This window comes from Gymnodraco acuticeps, unplaced genomic scaffold (genome assembly GCF_902827175.1).
Source record: "Gymnodraco acuticeps unplaced genomic scaffold, fGymAcu1.1, whole genome shotgun sequence".
Taxonomy (NCBI): domain Eukaryota; kingdom Metazoa; phylum Chordata; class Actinopteri; order Perciformes; family Bathydraconidae; genus Gymnodraco; species Gymnodraco acuticeps.
The window spans coordinates 311,751-332,868 of NW_022991713.1; the positions used below are offsets into that span (position 1 = coordinate 311,751).

At 42.6% G+C, this 21,118-nt stretch overlaps 2 protein-coding genes across 2 annotated transcripts; both read right to left on the reverse strand.

The window, feature by feature from the left end:
• Nucleotides 1–13,225: 13,225 nt before the first annotated feature.
• On the reverse strand, nucleotides 13,226–16,114 carry cxxc5b (CXXC finger protein 5b). Its single transcript, XM_034198931.1, has 2 exons — nucleotides 15,831–16,114; nucleotides 13,226–15,001 (listed from the first exon to the last, which is right to left on the reverse strand). The coding sequence occupies exon 2, from the start codon at nucleotides 14,638–14,640 to the stop codon at nucleotides 13,756–13,758; it is 885 nt and encodes a 294-aa protein (XP_034054822.1). The 5' UTR covers nucleotides 14,641–15,001; nucleotides 15,831–16,114; the 3' UTR covers nucleotides 13,226–13,755.
• Nucleotides 16,115–17,911: 1,797 nt separating this feature from the next.
• Nucleotides 17,912–21,118, reverse strand: zgc:110843 (uncharacterized protein LOC541492 homolog). The gene is made up of 3 exons (XM_034198930.1): nucleotides 20,912–21,118; nucleotides 19,549–19,751; nucleotides 17,912–18,817 (listed from the first exon to the last, which is right to left on the reverse strand). The coding sequence occupies exons 1-3, from the start codon at nucleotides 20,964–20,966 to the stop codon at nucleotides 18,728–18,730; spliced, it is 348 nt and encodes a 115-aa protein (XP_034054821.1). The 5' UTR covers nucleotides 20,967–21,118; the 3' UTR covers nucleotides 17,912–18,727.

Sequence of the window (21,118 nt, forward strand, 5' to 3'; positions counted from 1 at the left end):
GGGGAGGTTTCCAAACATTTTACAATCCTTCATGTTTACTTATCTCACACACATACACATACACATACACACACACACACACACACACACACACACACACACACACATTCACTGATGACTGGCTCATAACCTGCAGTATAACCTGACTAACTGTGATCTCATATTTTCCTCCTGACACTTGAAACACACCTTTAACAGTCTGCTTTCTACGAGGAGTCAAAGGTGGCAGGCGAGGCTCCGAATAGGAAAGGCTGATATTTGACCAACTATTGTACTCGTTTCAAACACCAGAGAAAAAGTTATTATGTTTAGAACAGCAAATCCATGAAACTACTGATTAACAATAAGCACAAGAGTTACCCCGGGCTGGATGTTTAAAGCAGAGGCCTGTATGACGAAGCCGGTTCAACATAACCTGGATATGTTTGAGTTAGCCGGTTGGCCTAATCCAAAACATACGCGCTCTCGCTAAACGGTCCTACGACGCGGGTTATCAAGTGGATCGCTCCAGCCAGCCGTGTCCTATCTAGTTAGGTGCGCGTTCACATGAAAGGGGTGGTATTTGGAGCATTCGACCAATCACAAACATGGACAAGCGTACTGACAGTGTATACTTCCTGAATGAAAAGTCAACTATAATATTAGACAAATATGAAGACTTTAAACATCCATGACTTAAACCCAGAGTGGATCTGACTTTAATTAAATTTGAAGTGTTTCGTCAACTTAATGTGTCAAAATAATACTTTTGCATACAGTATGTGGTTAGCCGCTCAGCATAAGTTACCATGAAGATCTAGCCCGCTAAAAAGAGAACCAGCGTCGTAGGACCGGAAACCCAGAGTTTTCCCTAAAGTTAGCCCGCTAAGCGAAAATCCGGCTTCGTCGTACAGGCCTCAGGTGCTAGTGAAATTTGATGCAACAAACAATAACAAATAGCTTCCTAGGCTACAGAAAACGAGATTCAACAATGCTAACATATGAGAAGCAGTCGTTTGTTGTGTTAGAAACAAGGCTAACAAAAGGAATTAAGAATAATATAAATTAACTAATGAAATACATACAAAGTTAATGACAACAAGCGTGAACAAACAACCACAATCTAAATCATAATCACAACCGGAAGTGTGGATTTACAAAATAATTACAAAGGTTGATAATCGGTGCTACCAAATGTTGCTGTGCAAGCAGAAGTAGGCCTACCTTGCTAGCTGTAGCCCAGGTTATGTTTTTTTACTTTGATAAATAATGGACCAATTTCCATTCTCGAGCATCGTCATGGAGGCCCAACCCACTCTCACGGCATTTCGTGTTATAGTCACATTTAATCTATTGATTCGTGTTCACCAACACGATTTTACCCTTTTTTTCGTGTCACACAGAACGATTTTAAAGCAATGTATTTCTATTGGTAGTATGTTTGTGCCTGCACCACATCTTTTTGTCCGGTCGGGTCTTGGAAGACCGGAAGCTGTGTGGTTCATAAAAACATGTTCTTACTCAATATCAAGCCACGATTATTGTTTTTATTTTAAATCGTATAATGTGGGACTTTTTGCCGTCAATGAGGAAAATAAATGGGGCTCAGAGCCTCAGAATACTGAAATCTGTATTTTTTTAAATCTTGTTTTCCTTCTAATTTGTTATTCTTGTGTAATAACACACTGTTATTTACTCAACAATAACACACAATTATCCTTGTTTTTATTTATTTGTTTAATTCTATAATCTCTGGCTTTTTTGCCATCCTTCAGGAACTGAATTTCTAAATAAAATAACCGGAAACAGATACACACCCACTGAACTGATTACCCAAGATCCTCAGCTATGGTTGAAGCTCAGTGATTGGATTGTTTAGCCGCAATGCACGTTGGAATATGGTGTTAATGTGATATGAAATCCGAAAAACATTTAAGAAAAGAAAATAATACTTTAACCCGAGTGTGCTTGCTTTTCTCTTTGAAAGTCATCACATAACGGCATTGTAATACACGGTTCGGCTGCATTACATATTACACATCTGCCGTAGTTCTCTATTTATAGAGCCCTGATGAGAAGACTTCTAGACAAACTAGAAGAACTGCCACGGAAACTGTATACGTGACGTGGATCATAGATATATCAGCAATTAAACAACATCTTCAATTTCTCTATAAAAGGACTTTTTTTTAAAGATATTACTGATTTTCTTTTAATATAAGAATGTAAATACTGAATTGAGAGTATAGTCAGGGGTTTTGGGTGATGGGAGACCCATCTATGGAATCAGAATGGCAATAGCTTACCATTAAATTATGGATACACCTTTCTGTCTATGTTTTACAAATCAGATATTAATGTGTAGAAGTAAAAGATGTGAAATAATATAGCAATATCCTTTACAAATTATGTGAAAACGTGAATAAAACTACACATCTTCAGATGTTATACATACATAAGTGTCCTACACTAATAATAAAAAGTTATTATGGCATTGTATGCTGTGTGTACCTTGTGTGCACCGCCTAGTGGTTAAAGCACGTTATTGAATTATTTTTTAATATGTTATATTTGATGAAAAGAATATTAAGAGTACATACTTTCATAGGGGGAAAGTAGAAGGTCAATGATAGAAATATAGAATATAAAAAATCAAGAAGATACTGTAAGTGATCTCTACAATAAAACAGTTTAGTGCTGGATGTACACAGATATTAATATGAGGATGTGCAAAACAGAAAAACGAATTAACCTTTATTCAAACATTAAAGAATACTTTAGGTTAAGGTCTTCTTTTAAATAAGAAAAAAGCTTTGGGGTTATCTACCGATAAATATTAAGCCTGACAAAGTACTTAACGTCTAATATATTGCTTTTGTGCTATGTTAACTATGTTGAAGCACTTATTTTAACTGATATTATACATATGAATTATACTCTTATGTATGTAGATAGTATAAGAAATGGGCAGAATTTGATAGTTTAATGGTGGAGGTATACACACATATTGATAGATGTCTTGTAATGCACTGTTGAGGAACCTGCGACCCACATTTTGCATTCATTGCATAACTTCAACATAGATGTGGATATGATATGTCAATAAACCTTTATACAGTCTTTAATTAACTATTAGTAGAGAATAACGAGTAATGAATATACTTTATAGGGATCTGCAGATAATTATTTGGTCATCACAAGCACCAACTATCAAATATCTCTCCTGATTGTTGGCACTTGACAATCCCCTTCCCTGAATTTTACTCAGGTGTAACTAAAGTCTGCTTTAAGGGTTGTTTATATTTCAGATCATTAATCAGAATCTACAAAGTAAGAAAAATAAATGTAGTGGTCCCGGGATGGTCCCGTTCAAGTCTCTAGTTTTGGATAGTCTGCCATGGTTTCGTTCCATTTCAAAGTGCTGTTTTTGACGCTCGGCGTAACCTTGGCGTACTGCTGCTCCAACATTCAATCCCAGAGTTTGAAGATTAATCACGGGGTTTGTCAAGCAAAGGGACTGTAGTCCCAAACAATAGCTGAGGATTATGGGTAGTGTAGTGTCTTCGGCCATCCCAAACTCCGAAATGTTTTTCGGATTTCATATCGCATAAACACCATATCCCAACGTGCATTGCGGCTAAACAATCCAATCACCGAGCTTAAACCATAGCTGAGGATCTTGGGTAATCAGTTCAGTGGGTGTGTATCTGTTTCCGGATATTTTATTTTGAAATTCAGTTCCTGACGGACGCCAAAAAAGCCAGAGATTATAGAATTAAACAAATAAATAAAAACAAGGATAATTGTGTGTTATTGTTGAGTAAATAACCGTGTCATTTAGAAAAGAATAACAAATCAGAAGGAAAAAAAGATTTTAAAAATACAGATTTCAGTATTCTGAGGCTCTGAGCCCCATTTATTTTCCTCACGGACGGCAAAAAAGTCCGACATTATAAGATTTAAAATAAAAACAATAATCTTGGCTTGATATTGAGTAAGAACATGTTTTTATGAACCACACAGCTTCCGGTCTTCCAAGACCCGACCGGACAAAAAGACGTGGTGCAGGCACGAAACACACAACCAATAGAAATACATTACTTTTAAAAAAGGCTAAAATCGTGTTGGTGAACACGAATCAATAGATTAAATGTCGTGACTATAACACGAAATGCCCTGAGACTGGGTTGGGAGGCCACAGTTGTACTTCATGTTGAGTGCTAAATAGCATATATTAGCATTCCAACATGCCGCACATGGTGACATGTTAAGAATTGGACCAGTTTAACATTCAAATGTTAGCATTTTGAGCATGTTAGCATGCTGACATTAGCATTTAGCTAAGAAACATGGCTGATCCCCGTTAATCTTATTACATTACATTATAGTTACATTTCATTTAGCTAGCACTTTTATCCAAAGCCACTTTCAATAAACCATAAAGATATAAACACAGAACAAAAAGTTTCAGTTTGTGACTGAAGATATGTAAGATGTATTAAACTAAATTCTGCAATTTAGTGGACCAAAAGTAATCTCACATGTTAAGAACAACTTTAAAACGGTAAACTAGTCATTTAACATTTTGAGATCATTCTTTGACAAAAGATTCTCATTTCAAGGTCCACTAACTTGTTACGGTGAGTGAAGCAAGCAGGACCCAAACACAGATAACACTGAAAAATCCTTTATTTCAAGGCTAACGTCAAAAATCAGAACACTCCCCGGTGAACACAGTCACAGACAAACGACAAACCAACACAACACAGGGAAAAGGACCAGACAATATACCAAGAGGAAAACATGACAGGGCGAACAGCAAAACACCCAAAACAAGACATAGGCCTACAAAACGTGACATAACACAATAATCGTAACATAACTCGGTTTTTCCAGAGCTATGGGCCCCATCTCAGTCGCTATCATGTGACCGAGAAATCCATACTGTCACACGGCAACAACTAAACCATGACAGTGCAAACAACAGATATGTGGCTAATAGCTCTGGAAACCAAGTAAGTGGACCTTGTGATGAGAGTTCAGTCAAACATCATATTTAATATGTGATATCACATTCCGTCACCGTCTAAAGTCTACGACATACAGGCGCTTCCAATGTTAGCGTCCTCTCTTCCTGCCTGTTTCGGTGGCCATCTAGTGATGTGTCGGTTCTAGGAGCCGGCTCTTTTAAGTGAACAACGGGAGCCGACTCTCGCCCGGGAACAAACCGTTTTTTGTTTTTGTTTTTTTTTGTTAAGTAATAGGCCTACAAGACAGAATTATATGATGATATCCGCGCTACGGGTGCTCCGTGCATGATGCATGCAGTGACATGTAATATCCAAGGATTAGAGACTGTTGGATGCTGCTGTTTTGAGCATTGCAATATATTTAGTTTCATTATGTTATTTATTTATGATTATTTTTAGGCTCAGCAAAGATTTGTTGTCAGTTTGTATAGGTGTTGCTATATGCTTTTTTTTTTGCATGGTTCTACAATCAGAGTCAGAGAGTTACAAGGGTCTGTAAATGCAATGAAAACAATTGGCCACAGCAAATCATTTATATTAAAAATGTAATTTGTACTTTTGAATACTTCAGTACAAAGGATGTATTGAATAATGTAAGTGATATATGTATACACATATAAATCATTAGTCAAAACAGGGCTACATTTGATTGAATTATAAAAGGTATATTTCGCAGATAAACCTATTAACCCCGCCCCCTTTAAAAAACCGGTTCGTTTGAACGGCTCTCGCAAAGGAACGGAGCCATAAGATCCGGCTCCCTAGTTCAAAGAGCAATAATTCCCATCACTAGGGCCTTCAGTTAGTGAAACACATGATCAGTTGGATTGTGTCAGGGGACAGGGCAGGGTCAGGTGACTCACGTTGCTTCGCAAGAAAATCACTTAAAATCAGCCATGTTTAGGACCTGCGTTTGTACAGAGTTCACTGTATTAAAAAAGGGACATCAGATGCAAGAAACAACCAAGACAGAACTAGTAGGCCTATATAATTTATCATAATTAAGAGATGTAGCAGAACTTACTTTTTAAGGTTGTTGTTTGTGATGAAGCTAACTATTGGGTCACATATTCCATTTACTTGGTCACTAATTCCCTGCTGACTTTTGTATTTTACTTTGTATGCTTAATGAGTATTTATTTATTTTGTTGCTGTGAAAAATAACAAATTAATGCAACTAAAAGATCAGATCTGGTGGTTTTTTTTGCATTTATATGTTTTCAGCTAGCACTCAGCATGGTTGCTGATAAGGGAAGACAGTATTTGCTGATGTTGGTCCCTTACACAATGATTATCTATTCAGTGGGATGCGTCAGAAAACAGGCCATCAGAGATCAAACGGGAGAGCACAGAAAGCTGATTAGCATGTGGTTTAAAGCGAGACAGAGGGCGAGACGCTCGAGGAGACGGAGCAAATGGGAGTCAGGTCACGGGAGGCAACACGTCACAGCCAACTCAATAAAACTCCTCTCATTCCCTCACCACCTCCACACCCCAGCCTCTGTGTGTGAGTGAAGAGCGTGTGTGTCCACCCATATTTCTTGAATCATGTGACTTGACACGAGCAGTCATGCACAGTGTGAAAAGCCCCGCTATTTATAGTAGGACAGTGTTGGGTTTCCCAGCAAAGCATTGTAGGAGTGCGATCATCTTTGTTCCATAAGAAAATGCACGACACTGGCTTGTAATGTTTCTATTTGCTGTAGGTGTTAAGAGTCCAGCGGTGCTCCTGTGTGTCCACCCTGAAAGGTGAAATTAGGACACGAGAAGCCGTTTGTGATCTTCCTGTGTTGACTAAGCACCGGTGGGATAGTACACATCAAGGATTGGATGTGTCTCAGGCCAATAAAATACATCTTATCTGGTTTTCGAATGAAGTCATTGTGAAGAGACATAATGAGACAGTCAGTTTAACAGCTTTGCATTCAATGAATAACAACACCTCAGTAATGGAGTCATTAGATTTAGCACTAAAGGACAAAGGTTTTTAATTTGTAACCTCATTGTTGGTTATGGTCGGTGGTGTAGGATGTGACAAGATAAAGTGTTAATGTGAGCGAACATTTTTGTCAGGAGATGTGATGGGAAATCGTATTTGGTGTGCCGGTTTTTTTTTCTCAAATTAAGTAAATGATTAACTTTTGAACATAATACAAATTGGATGAAAAAACGTATCATATTTAACAACATTAAAGAGGGTAAAACATGACATATTTGTATTTTATATCTGACTATGTAGTATACTATGTATACCAAATCTTAAAGAAAATTACAGAGATAAGATGAACTGTGTCAGTACAAATCAAACATACTTGGTCCAAGAAATATCCTGCATATTAGTGTTTTACAAGAGAAAATAGCACACTTGCAGCTATGACATATCACGTGCAAGATCAGGAAGAAAGTGGTCATGCATGAAATTGATCTCATGACTGAGGGCATCCTTTCTTTAGTGGTCTTACAACAATACCCGGTTGTTCAAAATAAAATCAATCATAGGCGCGGATGGCCTTACTTATCCTGACACAGTATGGTCAAGCTCTAAAATAATTAAATCCTACATTTCCCAGAATACAATATAATTAGCTTCCTTTGACAGGCCCTCTCAGTAAATACCCTTATCTTTCAAATTCTGTGCCCTCAGTAATGCAGTCCCCGTTAAAACTCATGACTAGTAGGCTAAACTGTTTTTTGGAGTTTCCTTTAAACAAATACAACTAAACCTAACTCTTACATTTGGGACTGATTAGAAGATACAATGTAGAAGGAAAATATAAATGGTACTCACATTTCTTCCCTTTTTTCAAGTTGGCGATATGTTCTCGAAACTATTATATAGTTGCGTATTTTTAGCCATTCTAGCAATGTTTCTCTATCTCACAGTATAAAACTTCGGTCCATAATGAAATATTTCGATGTATTAGTTGACATTTCTTTCAAAGTTTTAATTAATGTCCCCTACAGCTTGACTTTTAATAATTGTTGTGATCCCCTGGTTTACAACCAAATACCTACAAAACCTAAAATATATAATAATAATAATAATAATAGATTTAATTTGTTAGCGCTTTTACAGGTGCTCAAAGATGCTTTACATGAAGAGAAAATAAAATAAAATAAAGGAACAACAAATAAATATATAGTTAAAGTTAAAGTCAAATAATACAAAAACAACCACACATTAAAAGACAGATTGAAGAGGTGAGTTTTTGTAAGTGTTTTGAAGGTGGGGAGGTCAGTGCAGTCTCTGATGGGTTGTGGGAGTGAGTTCCAGAGGGAGGGGGCAGCGACGGAGAAGGCTCTGTCCCCCCAGGTCCGGTGATTGATGTGGGTGGGGATGGATAGGAGGTTGGCTTCTGATGAGCCGAGGCAGCGGGAAGGGGTGTGGTGGTGCAGCAGGTCTGTGAGGTAGGGGGGGGGGCCTGATTGTTGAGGGCTTTGTAAGCAATCAGGAGGACTTTGAAGTCGATTCTTTGACAGAAGGGGAGCCAGTGGAGGTTCTGGAGGACGGGAGTGATGTGGTCTCGGGAGCGGGTGTGGGTGAGGAGGCGGGCAGCAGAGTTCTGGATATGTTGGAGTTTATTGAGGAGGTTGGATGGTATGCCGTAGAGGATGCTATTGCAGGAGTCGTGAAGTGATGAATGCATGAATCAGGGTTTCAGCAGCAGAGGAGGAGAGTGATGGGCGGAGACGGGCAATGTTTTTGAGGTGGAAAAAGGCGGTCCTGGTGATGTGATTGATGTGGTGGTTGAATTTGAGCTAACTGTCGAAGATGACTCCGAGGTTGCGGATGTGAGGGGGGGAGATAGAGTGTGGCTGTCAAGGGTGAAGTTGAAATTCTGGATGTCTTTGATACGGGATGGGGGGGCCGATGATGATGTCTGATTTGGCACTGTTCAGTTGGAGATAGTTTGTTTGCATCCATGCTTTTATTTCTGAGAGACAGTTGGTGAGAGTGGAGTGTGTTGTGGGGGTGATGGTCTTTGTTGAGATATAAAGTTGGATGTCATCGGCGTAGCAGTGAAATTGAAGGTTGTGGCGACTAATTATTTTGCCAAGGGGGAGCATGTAAAGGATGAAGAGGAGGGGGCCAAGCACCGAACCCTGGGGGACGCCTTGGGACAGAGGAGCAGTGGAGGAGGTGCAGTTGTTGATGTTGATAAACTGATGTCTGTCGGTGAGGTAGGATTTCAGCCAGGAGAGTGCAGTGTCGGTGATGTTGAGTGATGATTCGAGGAGGAACAGCAGGATGGTGTGGTTGATGGTGTCGAATGCTGCGGTGAGGTCGAGGAGGATGAGGATGTTAAGGTTGCCGGAGTCAGAGGAGAGGAGGAGGTCTTTGGGATTTGGAGAAGAGCTGTTTCTGTGCTGTGTTTTGATCGGAAATCGGATTGAAATGGCTCAAAGAGATCATTGGAGCTGAGGTGGGCTTTAAGTTGTGAGGCAACGACACGTTCAAGTATTTTTGACAGAAAGGGGAGATTTGAGATGGGCCGGAAGTTGGACATGATGTCAGGTGTGAGTCCAGGTCTTTTGAGAATGGGTGTGACAGCAGCCAGTTTGAGAGAGGGGGGAACTGATCCAGATCTGAGGGAGGAGTTAATGATGGTGGCGATGAGTTGGGAGATGGCAGGTCAATTCCCTAAATAAAGGCTTGTATTTGTGTGCATTTCCTGTTCGGTAAGTGGCGCTGTACTGAGAGTGGAGGGTGTCCTGAGATTAGCGCCTGCAGGCAGGCTCCATGGACCTGTCAGCTTCGGACTGCGCAAAATGCGTACATGAAGCGCTACGTCATGAATGCAAGAAATCTACCCTCGTGGGGGCGCGCTCATGTGATTGTCTTAGAATGAAGGAGACATCTGATTGGCTATAGATAGAAAAAATTACAAGTAGGAATCGGCTGACCGTCAGGGGAGTCTCAAAAAACCCACACACGAATGCACAGCGATCCGTGCACAGGAAGCGGTTTGTGTTTGCAGGTTCAGAGGATTTAAACGGAAAACAAATATGTGAGGATCAAAAATACACATGTAAAACTTTTTTCTGTATTTGGATTTTATTTACATGTATATGAAATGGAACACATTTGTGTGTGCATTGAAAAACACAAGTGTGGATCAAGTGTTCTGAGCCCATAAACAAAGACATGGGCAGATTACAAATTGAAACATTTAGAATATGTAGCTGTATTTGAACCATAAGGGGGGAAAATAGATTAAGTCAGTGACTAAAATGTCTTGAAGGGTACTTTTCATTTGATTTTCAAATAAAATAGATACTATATTGTGAATGAGCTATATTACAGCATCTCTCAAAAGCCTGCATTATAGGGATAAAGTCATTGCAGCTGCCTTGAGATAATGACTCAAATGAATAATGTATGACAATTCTCAAGTGGTTAGTTAGTCCTTGCTGCAAATCAATATAATTGATTATGTTTTATTTTATTCATTAATAATTTAATGGAATACTTAAATTCATGGGCACTACCATCAAAAACCAAAGTTAAAGACCTCATGTATGTAATAGCTCTGGTCATGATGTGCTGCTCTGATTAAAAGGTGGGAATCGTGCTAATTAAACATTGCAAGCAGCTTCTCGCTCAATTTTCCACATCATGAGGTGGCGTGAAAAGAAAAGCCATTATGAAATATCACTGCAGGCAGACTTATCACCATGCTTTGCCTAACTTCCTGGAACTACTGTGGCTTTTTGAAAATCAGCAGCAAGCTAAAGATTAACAGAATTTTGTGTACACATTACCTCTGAAACACACACCATGCGAACCCGCCTGGGGATCAAAATGTCTGAACGTTTCGGGAGCTTAATTTCTTTTGTGCCTGATAATTTGGATGGTGTTGGGTTTTGACTTTTTAGAATTTTCCCAAGTATTGTAAGGTGTATTAGTCTTCATGCTTCATATATAGCATTCTGGTAAGGGCTAATGATATGGATAAGATGGTGCTGTTTAAAGACGCCGGTCTATTCCGAATCAACCTTTAACAGCTTTAAGGGGTCAAAGGTCAACAGTCCCCTTTCACCCTGGTGTCACCAAAATAATAACCTGAAGGCAGATGAGCCTGAGCTTCTCAAGGATGTAAGACACCATTGTGTTTGTGCTCGGGTGTAGCATGTCTTGCTTGTGTACAAAAGTGAAGGCAAATGGATGACAGAGACGTAATGAGGAGTGATCTCAGAAAGACGCTGTTTCTGCCAAGCTGTTACACATTTTCTAACACTGGGGATACGGCCAATGGAGGGAGAGGGGAAACAAAAAATCCACAATGAGACACAGTGTCTCCAAGCAGACACAGTGGCCAACATTTCAAAGGTCTGGCTGGTGAGTGAGGGTCCGCCCAGCTCCAGTGCAGGTTGCCTTGGGCTGGCAGGTTGTTCCACTGCAGTGTGAGAGGACTTTTTCCTTCAGAGTGGGCAGGGCCGCTGGTGCTAACATATGTACGCTCCACAGGGGTCTGTGGCGGATATCTGGACGATGCATCCGTCATTAACCCCCGTCTCCCTGCTTCTCGCTGCGTTTCATTCGGCCTCCATCACTGCGCCTACTACTCTCTCTCGGATCTCACCCCTCATCTCTGCCTCCCTCTTTGTCTGGCCCGTGTTATCTTCATCCCCTGCTGTCCATCTCCCCGTCCTCCTCCCTTGCATATCTCCCTCTTTCTCTTTCCTCTCCCCCTGTGGCCTGCTTTTCATCTCTCCCAGTTTTACCCCCCACCACCACCAGCACCAATCCTCCCTTCTCCCTCTCTCTCTCTCTCTCTCTCTCTGCCCTTCACCACTTCTCTTTCTCCCCCCAACTCTACCCCTTCAACCCTCTCCCTAGATCCGCTTTCCACCCCTCCTCCTGCTCCCCCTACTCCCCTAACTCACTCTCTCAACCCCCCCACACACCCCTCCTCCTATTCTCTGTCCTCCGTTCAATCCTTCCTTCTGCAACCCCCCCCCTCCCTCCCTCCCTTTCTCTCCTGCCATCTTGCAGGCCAGTGGAGCCAGACTGCAGGCGTTCAGGGAGTCACTGGACCTGCTGGGCAGCGGGTGACACAGATTTCCGGTGTATGTGTGTGTGTGTGTGTGTGTGTGTGTGTGTGTGTGTGGTGTGTGTGTGTGTGTGTGTGTGTGTGTGTGTGTGTGTGCATGCGTGACGAGAACAGGGAGGGGGGATTAAGCTCCAAATCACTAGAAAGGCACCGAAGAGAGAGAGAGAGGAGAAAAAAAAGCTGCAGATCCAAGAATTTGAAATTCCCCCTTTGTCTGGGAGATGAAGAAACACTAGAGTGTGTGGACTTTAACTAAGAGACTGTGTTCCTCATTCAGAGGCAGCGCTGCAATAGCATGGTGTTGGAGCTCTCTGCTTTTCTCCATGAGTTGGCAGTGTCCTGCGTTGGCTGGCGTGCTGCGCTTTCTCTCTCTCCCTCTCTCTCTCCCTGCCTGACAAACACGCACACACAACCCCCACAGATGCACACACACACACACACACACACACACACACACACACACACACACACACACACACACACACACACACACACACACACACACACACACACACACACACACGCACAGTCCCTCTGCGATCCCCCTGACTGAAGGCACACAGGAAGTGCAGCCGTGGCCCAATTATAGCGTGACACCTCGGGCCGGCCGTTGCCATGGTTACGTCTTCCCTGCGGTCCCCTGGAGTGTGGCGCCGAGGAAGAAGGTCTTATCACATCAGCCATCGTTACGGCAACAAGCAAAAACCCACCCTGTAGCCCCGAGTCCAGCTGTCTGTATATGTTGTTTATCACGTGTCTATATAGGATACACACTTGTGAATAAAAAGGGACATTTTTGTCAGTGTGTGAATTGAACAGAGTGTGTGTGATTATGTGTGCACGTCAGGTTAGGTGTGTGTGTGTGTGTGTAGAGTATGCACCAGACTTGCCAAGGCAGCGTGTAGGTGTGTTTGTGTGTCTGTGGGGTTGTGATAAGGCTCTCAGCCACACTATTAGGTGACTCATAATCCACACAACCTCACACACACACACACGCATGCACGCACACACACACACACACACACACACACACACACACACACACACACACACACACACGACAACATGTGTGTACAACCAGAAACATTGGACACATACACCCAATTAAATCCAAGCACACACACACTAACGGACATAGCATAAACCCAGCCTGTAGACAAGTTCACATGGCCAATTTATTTTATTTCAAAAGGGCAAACAGAGCTATACAGTACAAGTTGCACATGACATAATTTAGCCTAAGCTGAACTCATTCATTTCTTACTGATGCAGTGACGTCAGAACAACAGAAAACAAAACTCGCCGTTAGAAACAAAACATTTGGCTCCTTTTTTTTAATGTTGAAACACAATACATCCAAACTGGAAAGGGATGTAAAAAAAGACATAATGTTTTCCAGATATTTACAGTCTATTTACAGCATTTTTTTTGTCGTCATCTAAATATTGACACACATTGGTATCCTTTTTTCTCTCCTCTCCGACTCACTGATTGTCAAAAGAAAGGATGGGAACGAGTTTGGACATTCTCTAACGGAGCTGCAGCTCCTCGTTAAGCACGAGATCTGACGAGATCTTTGAACCACAGTCCGAGTGTTATCATGGTGTCCTGTGTGCTTTTATTTACTGCAGCCCCTCAACAATCATCCAACCAGGATCCTCTGACAAATGCTGCCACCCACCCTATCAGTATTATCCATCCAAGGTGCCGTTGCTTCTCTCCTGTGCCAGACCCAAAGTAAAGTCGGAGCCCCTTAGATCAAACCCAGACACTCTGCTCTCAAACCCAGGACCCCCCGGCTTCCTCTTCAGCTCCTCACACTTCCTGTATTTACAGATCTGGTGTCCCCTCTTGCGATTGCGGCAGCTGCTGCACTGGTCGCAGTTCGTCTGTCGCCGACAAGGTACGCACTCCCCACACCTCTTCCTCTTCCTCCTCCCTCCGCTGCCCCCTCCCAGAGAGCCAGGTGAGTAGCCCTCGGCCACCAGCCCCTCGATGCCCTCAGCTCCCATGGCCGCGCTCCTCCAGTGGCCTCCCCCCATCTGGAAGCCTGCCAGGGGGAACAGAGCGGGGCTGAAGGGGAACCAAGCACCCAGGAAGGGCTGGAATTCGGTGCCACATCCAGAGGAGTCCTCTTCGTCCTCCTCGGGCCCCGACCCACCTCCCTCCGCATCCCCCTTTGCCTCTACAGCCTCCCTTTTAACCGGCTGGCTGCTCTGTGCGCCCAGGCCGGCCTGCTCTGTGGAGGCCGGGGTCAGCGCCAGCAGCCCAGCGCGCATCAGCAGCTCTGCGGCGTGGGCCAGGTGGAGCCCGCTGGGCGACTCCCACATGTCAGGCCAGGAAGGGGCCCGGCGGGGCTTAGTGTGCGCAGGCTGGGCAGCCCGCTGCTGGGCCGGAGAGGGCTGGATCAGGCCTTTGACGTCCACGGCAGGGGAAGGGGTGGAGATGTAATGGGAGAGGCTGTAGGGGTGGTTGGAGCGCTTAAGGCTGGGTCTCAGAGGCTCATTGGGGATTTTAGCACTGCTGTGGGGCTGATCTGGGGAGGAAGGGCCAGCGATGTCTACGGCAGTGGACATAGCAATGGCTGTGTGGGGGGGGTGTCTGTCCTTGTGTGAGTGTATATGTGTGTGTTTGTGTTTGTGTGTGTGTGTTTGTGTGTGTGTGTGTGTTTTTGTGTGTGTGTGTGTGTGTGTGTGTGTGTGTGTGTGTGTGTGTGTGTGTGGTGTGTGTGTGTGTGTGTGTGTGTGTGTGTGTGTGTGTGTGTGTGTGTGTGTGTGTGTTGTGTGTGTGTGTGTGTGTGGGAGGAGAGGTAAGGGAGAAGGGGATTGAAGCCGATGCGGGGTTGACAACCGTCCTGCTGTTACTTCAGCCAAAATGGCAAGCCTTGGCCTGTGTCCCTATTCCCATTCTCTGCAGCAGCCTCAGAGTCCTGGAGAGCTAGAAATGAATGGGGGATGAAGAGAGCAAGGTTAAGAATAGAAATGTTGGAGAGACCAATACAGAAAGAGAGTAAACAGAGGAGATGAGACTGGGAGATATTTCTCAGCCAGAGGCACTAAACACTGTCAGAGTGTGGCTCATCTGTGTTTAAAGAAAAAAAACATATATTTATATAGATTTAGAAATAAACTGCTTGAATAGAGACAACCCGTGCCTGTATCACACAGTGCATTGCTTGAATATGATTTCCGCATACAGGAGGCAGTATCCCTTTAAGAATTTCACGGTATATCAATGCAATCAATAACAGAGCGACAACAATATGCAAAGATATGCGCATATGCGCAGGTCAAATGTGGAGCGCGCTTTTCAAATACATTTTGACGACTGCTGTTATGTGTGCCAGGCAAAGCTTAAGCTGAACAGAAGAAGACTAAATAGAGGACCGTAAAAAAAAACAGGCTGTCTTTTGTCTGGTATCGACGACGAGGAGCGAGGTGCGCAACGATGCGGTTGCTGTGGATAAAAAAAGACCAGGCTATATTCCATGTCCACATTTGTAGAAAATCTACTCCAGTGATTGAACACGGGACACATATGTTGTTACAGGACAACACTGTATATTCTTTTCTGGGTCGACCTGGACACCTAATCGATAATTTCACCGTAATTCATGTTACCTAAGAAGACGGTGCTCGACCAACGCCACGACGAGCTGACCACAGTCCGAGTGGTCTCTGCGACACGGCGCTGCGCGCAGGAAAAAGGCGACAAAACCAAAACAGCGAAAATCAACAGTAAGTATTGTTAAAACGTCTTGTCTTACCTTCCAAATAGGGTCCAAACTCTCCTGTCAAACATATGATGAAGTCATGAACTAATGGCGTGGTGATTGTAGTGTATATGGACGGTGGAGCTGCCGATTCCTCCTCCACCTCTCCGTCCCGGAGGGTCTGCAAACACTCTGCACGGAATTTGGGGGCGTCGCTCAAAATGCGAAGTGGACTCTGCAGCCGAGACCGTGGTCAGAGCGACCCCATAATATCCTGAGGAACACGTCAACATACACGGACAGCTGTCAGTGGGTAGACTTTAGGGTGACAGATTAAAGCCCCATTACTCTGCATCAGACACCCTTTTGTGTCAATGGGCGTTACTACAAGTGACACCAACTATCCCTTTATCATGTTAAATATTTAAAGTAGGCCTACAACAACTTTTTAAATATAGGCCAACATTTACACATTTGTGTCAATATATTCAAATCCATTTAAAGTTATTCATTAGGGTGTGTTATTACAGCAGTCTAATGCATGATACGTTTCCATCTCAATACAAATAAAAAAGTCCTTAAGGCTTGTGCCATAGCCTACATTAATGTCCTGTTTAATCACCGGAGAAACTACTAAATATGATCATTATTGTAGGCCTAATACCTTTATTTTTGTATATTTAATATGACTGTAGCCTTTGTGCATATTATTGTATATTTGATTTGTTTTATTAATATTTGTCTGTACTACTTTGGTAATACAGTTTTCTGATCTCATGCCAATAAAGTGTATTTGAATTACAGCGCTGTAATGTATAGCATCATTAACTTAATTAAAGGCACCTGTGCATAAAGCTTTAATTAGCTTAGCAGTGAATTAGTGCGAAGACTAGAATTGCATTCAAATTGAGATGTGAATGTATGCTTTGTCTTTTCTATGTCTGGAAACAACGCACATCAATAACATAGCCTATTGTAAATGGCTCCGACTTTTGCCAAAATAAATGTTTTCATCCGCATTCTCTGGGCAGGTCGGTGTTCACACATTACATTTTAATATGTATATTTAGGAAATAACTCGAAGCTAAACTTTCCCCTTTGTTTGGGGGGGGGGGGGGGGGGTGGTGGTATGTACATGTTCTATAGTTTGAAGTGTAAGTAGGCCTAGTATCCCCACGGGAAGCCTTTTCATTACTGGTAATTCATACTTAATGACCGGAAAACTCGATGTGTTGTCTTCAGTGTAGCATATAGTCGACATAATCGAATCGCATTTGCTTAACAACAACAATAATTAAACTAATAATTCTAAAATAAAAAGTACTTTTTACCAAACATAGGCTTGTCAGATTGAATTATCCGTCAAAGTGTGTTAGCCTACTTAGCATAAGTAGCATTGAGCTAGTGTTGCTCCACTTGTAACGCAGGTAATTGTTGACACTCAGATGTGTGTTGTCCCTCTGTGAGCAGCACTCTGTTAAAGGTGACTCTTCACGCGGGGACGGTGTAGTCCACTCCACCTCTTGTGAGAGCCCTCCGTTGCAATTGGCACGCAGCCAGATACTTCGTGCGTGTGTCAGTGTGTGCGTGTATCTACGTGCGTGTCACTATGGAGCAGGGGCCCACCGTACTCACTGTCTGGCCAGGACTATCCGTGTAAACACAGCGTCTTCTAGTGGTCACCACAAATACTGCCACTTCTTAAAATGGCCACTGGTGCTGGTGGACACTGCAAACACACACACACACACACACACACACACACACACACACACACACACACACACACACACACACACACACACACACACACACACACACACACACACACACACACACACACACACACACACACACACCACACACACACACACACACACACACACACACACACACACACACACACACACACACCACACACACACACACACACACACACACACACACACACGGCTGTTTACTCTTTACCCCTGTTAATCCATAAACACACTGCTTTGCCTGGCTGTCAACAGAGGTAAAGCTGTACAGTAAAGTTTATTTGTTCCTGTGGTTCAAAAACAAACAAATGTAATGTTTGGCCCTTGGCCCACTAAGCAAGAAAACACCTCCAAAACAAACATGCAGAGCCAACTAAATCAGGTCACTTATGAAGTTTTATTCACAATATACAGAACAATGAATCAAGTCGTCACACCGCACGCAGCCAGTAGAAAATAAATCTGATGGAATAAGCAATATATATCATTTTCTAAGCAAGAGTTTTTGAATACTTTACAGATTAAATACAAGTTCACTCAGGAAGCAGACAGTAAAACTGGTAAACAACAAGCCGATAGTGTTGATTGGAGATAACTCCTGAATAAGCAGCTCATGGTGAAAAAATCATACCATGTAACATTCATATGGGTTATGTGCATTTCAACTCTGGGTCTCGCGGGCTAATGATTTAAAAATAAAGCCTTTCCTTAATTCAAATGACCAACTTAAATGAAGATCTGCCTCAAAGAGCGTCAGGTTTTATAATGCTCTACTCTGAGGAGAGGAGAAGGAAGGGGAAACACTGTTGACACCAGGCGTGAAGCTACTATGCCTGCACTGTGAATCAGGTCCAGTGAGTCTTTTAACTGAATTCCTCACATAAAGCAGGTCAAAATGTAACTTTAGTCATAGTACCTCCATGTCTGTGTGCTGATTGTCAAAGTCCTTCCTTATCTCTCCTCAAATGACCTTTGATTTAAGTAATGTCGGCTTACGTAGAAACAGCGTGAATCAAATCAAAAATACCACAACATTTTTTGTTCTGAGCAATGAAGTATATCCACCGCTTGATTTAATTGCGACAATACCGTAACAATCCACGCGACACTGCGATGGTAATAAATGATTGGACAAACAAAGGTCGGGTGTATGAGAAGTGAAAGGATGAGCGCAAGGTTCTCCAATTGGGCGGCTTAAGCATCTTTCTTTTTGATGATGAGCGGTCCCACGTTGTCCCCGGTTTCATCGTTGTGTTTGGCGTGGGCTCCGTCGCAGAAAGGGAACTGTAAACAGAGGGAAACAAAAGTTGCTCTTATCAAGTTCAAGCCCTTTGTGCTGCAGTGAAACGAGTGGACACGGTTAGCCAATTTAATCTCCCAGAAAGCACCTTGTACTAAGACAGAGACCAAACTACAGAGCAGACATGTTAGTGGTATTACCATCAGTCTCAAAGTGACTGAAGACCATTTGTATCTTTACGATCGTGAACAAATCCTGAAATAGCTCTACTCAAGACGCCTAAGCCCCAGTGGTTATACATTTAAAAAATATTCAACTTTGCAGACGGAAGAGTTTTGTTGAACTCGGATGTTCCTTGTCCTTTATTTTATGTACATAGGGCACATTTTAGATCTTGTTTATGCAAAAGACTTTCGCCAAAAGTACAACTTGGGATATTTCAAGTATGAGGTCTATTGTTTTCAAATGTAACCGATATACAGCGATAGTGGCACACTCAATTATTCTCAGATTGACACAAAAGCCATAAATCAGTGTCACTAAGTGTTTAATTTACTTCAGCCAACACTCTGATATGGTTGGCAGAGCTTAATGATAAGATTTAAATAAGCTGTCAAAGAAAAAACACTTGTGAACTATGTGAACTGGAGTGACCCTTTATGGTGGAAAGCTAAGGGAGTTACTAGCTTAGAATGTCTAATATCAGTATACATTTAACAATAAATCAAACACTGAAATTAAGTGCAGTTATGTATGCTCTAAAGTAGCTGCTGACCTTCTTTGACTTCCAGCAGCGGCAGTACACAGCCTTGGTGCCGATGTCCTCCATGTCGAAGCTGTGCACCACTTTGGGGCTGTCTTTACTGATGCAGGTGTTTACCTGGCCCTTTTTACAGCCCCGTCCACTCAGGTAATGGCTGACTAGGAAACCTCCGACAGCTGCAACCACTGCGACTGGCACCGCAACCACAAAATGCTCTGAAAGAGGGAGACAGTGTGAGTGGAGATACAGAAAGGTATTATTATTCAGAAATACACCTTTCTGTGGCTCGGTAAAGGCGTCACAGGCGGTTTTCCTATCTTAGAAACACCCCAAAATTGAATGCATCTCAATACAGTGTTATGGCTAACTTTGCCCTACATAAAACAGAGTCAGAACCAATAAAATGATAGGGTTCACAAAAAAGAATGTATTGGATGTATATTTTACTGGCTTGCATTACACAGCGCAGGTTTACTGGACAACAACTGGACACTTCATGAGACATACCAGGGTCTTTTTTGGTATCCATTGCCCATTTAAATACCCTTGGAATCACTAAACCTGTGTTAAAATATTGTTTTTCTGCATGTTACTTGTGGCAAAGGACTTTTAGGCTTGGAAGTAAGTAATATGTTAAGCACTTGCTGCACTACTTCTGTCTGTTGACGTTTGTCTCACTAAAACAAACATCCACCCTGGCAGCATAACATTGCATCAATTTGAGCTATAAACATTTAAATGTCATTAAAGCCTCAAATCTATCTTCTTAACAGCACGTTGCATCATCAGAGGAGGATAATGAACGGGGCCTGCTTATACAGAGAAAACTTAGTTAAGAGGTATGTAAAGTGCATTTCCATTTAGACCGTTTTTTCTAGGCATTGAGCATCACATGATGAGTCGTCGTAAGACCAGAGGAACTGGGGCCCTGCTGTCAGTCCTGATCAGCAGGTTCAGTCATTAGCTGCTTTGTTAGGGAAGCTGGCTGGACGTTAAGATACGCAAGTAGTGGCCTGATAGCTGATGGGCCAAAACTATCTGAGTGATAGTCTAAAGTTGGGAACACAACATGTGGCTGCATCCAACACGGCTGACTGCCCAGTGACATGGCTGTTTAGCTAAGTAGCTGCTGAATAAGTAACTAACTGCTGAAATAAGATACAAATGTTTAATTATATATTCCCTAAATTTATTCAGGTTCATAATCTCCATTCAACCCTTCTTAAATGGTAGCTTACAAACAACCGTAACGTTAGCATTCACTGAGCTCGCCAGGGTAATGTCAGGTCACACAGACGTGTTAAGTTTACGTTGAGAGGCAAACGACAACAGTCATGTAATGCTAGCATGCTATTAGCTAGCTTGGATACTTTACCTTTTGTTAACGAGAATCCTGAGCTGGATAATGCGGGTATCGGTATCTGTGACATGGCTGGTAAACCCGGGGTTGATGTGTTTCCCTGAACGGTGTGTTGTTTTTGGATAAGCACTCAGCAGCAAGGTCAACTGGGAATCGTAAATGAACTCTCCCCGCTACACAAGCGTGCTCGACCGCCTACGTGCTGTGCAGCAGCCAATCAGC

What these genes read in the sequence shown, in the direction of transcription:
- cxxc5b (XM_034198931.1), bottom strand. Translation starts at nt 14,640, where the DNA reads ATGTCCACTGCCGTAGACATCGCTGGCCCTTCCTCCCCAGATCAGCCC.
- zgc:110843 (XM_034198930.1), bottom strand. Translation starts at nt 20,966, where the DNA reads ATGTCACAGATACCGATACCCGCATTATCCAGCTCAGGATTCTCGTTA. An exon ending in AGGATTCTCGTTAACAAAAG is followed by an intron (nt 19,752 to 20,911) that starts GTAAAGTATCCA and finishes TCCCTCTTTCAG; the next exon opens with AGCATTTTGTGGTTGCGGTG. An exon ending in GCTGCTGGAAGTCAAAGAAG is followed by an intron (nt 18,818 to 19,548) that starts GTCAGCAGCTAC and finishes CTCTGTTTACAG; the next exon opens with TTCCCTTTCTGCGACGGAGC.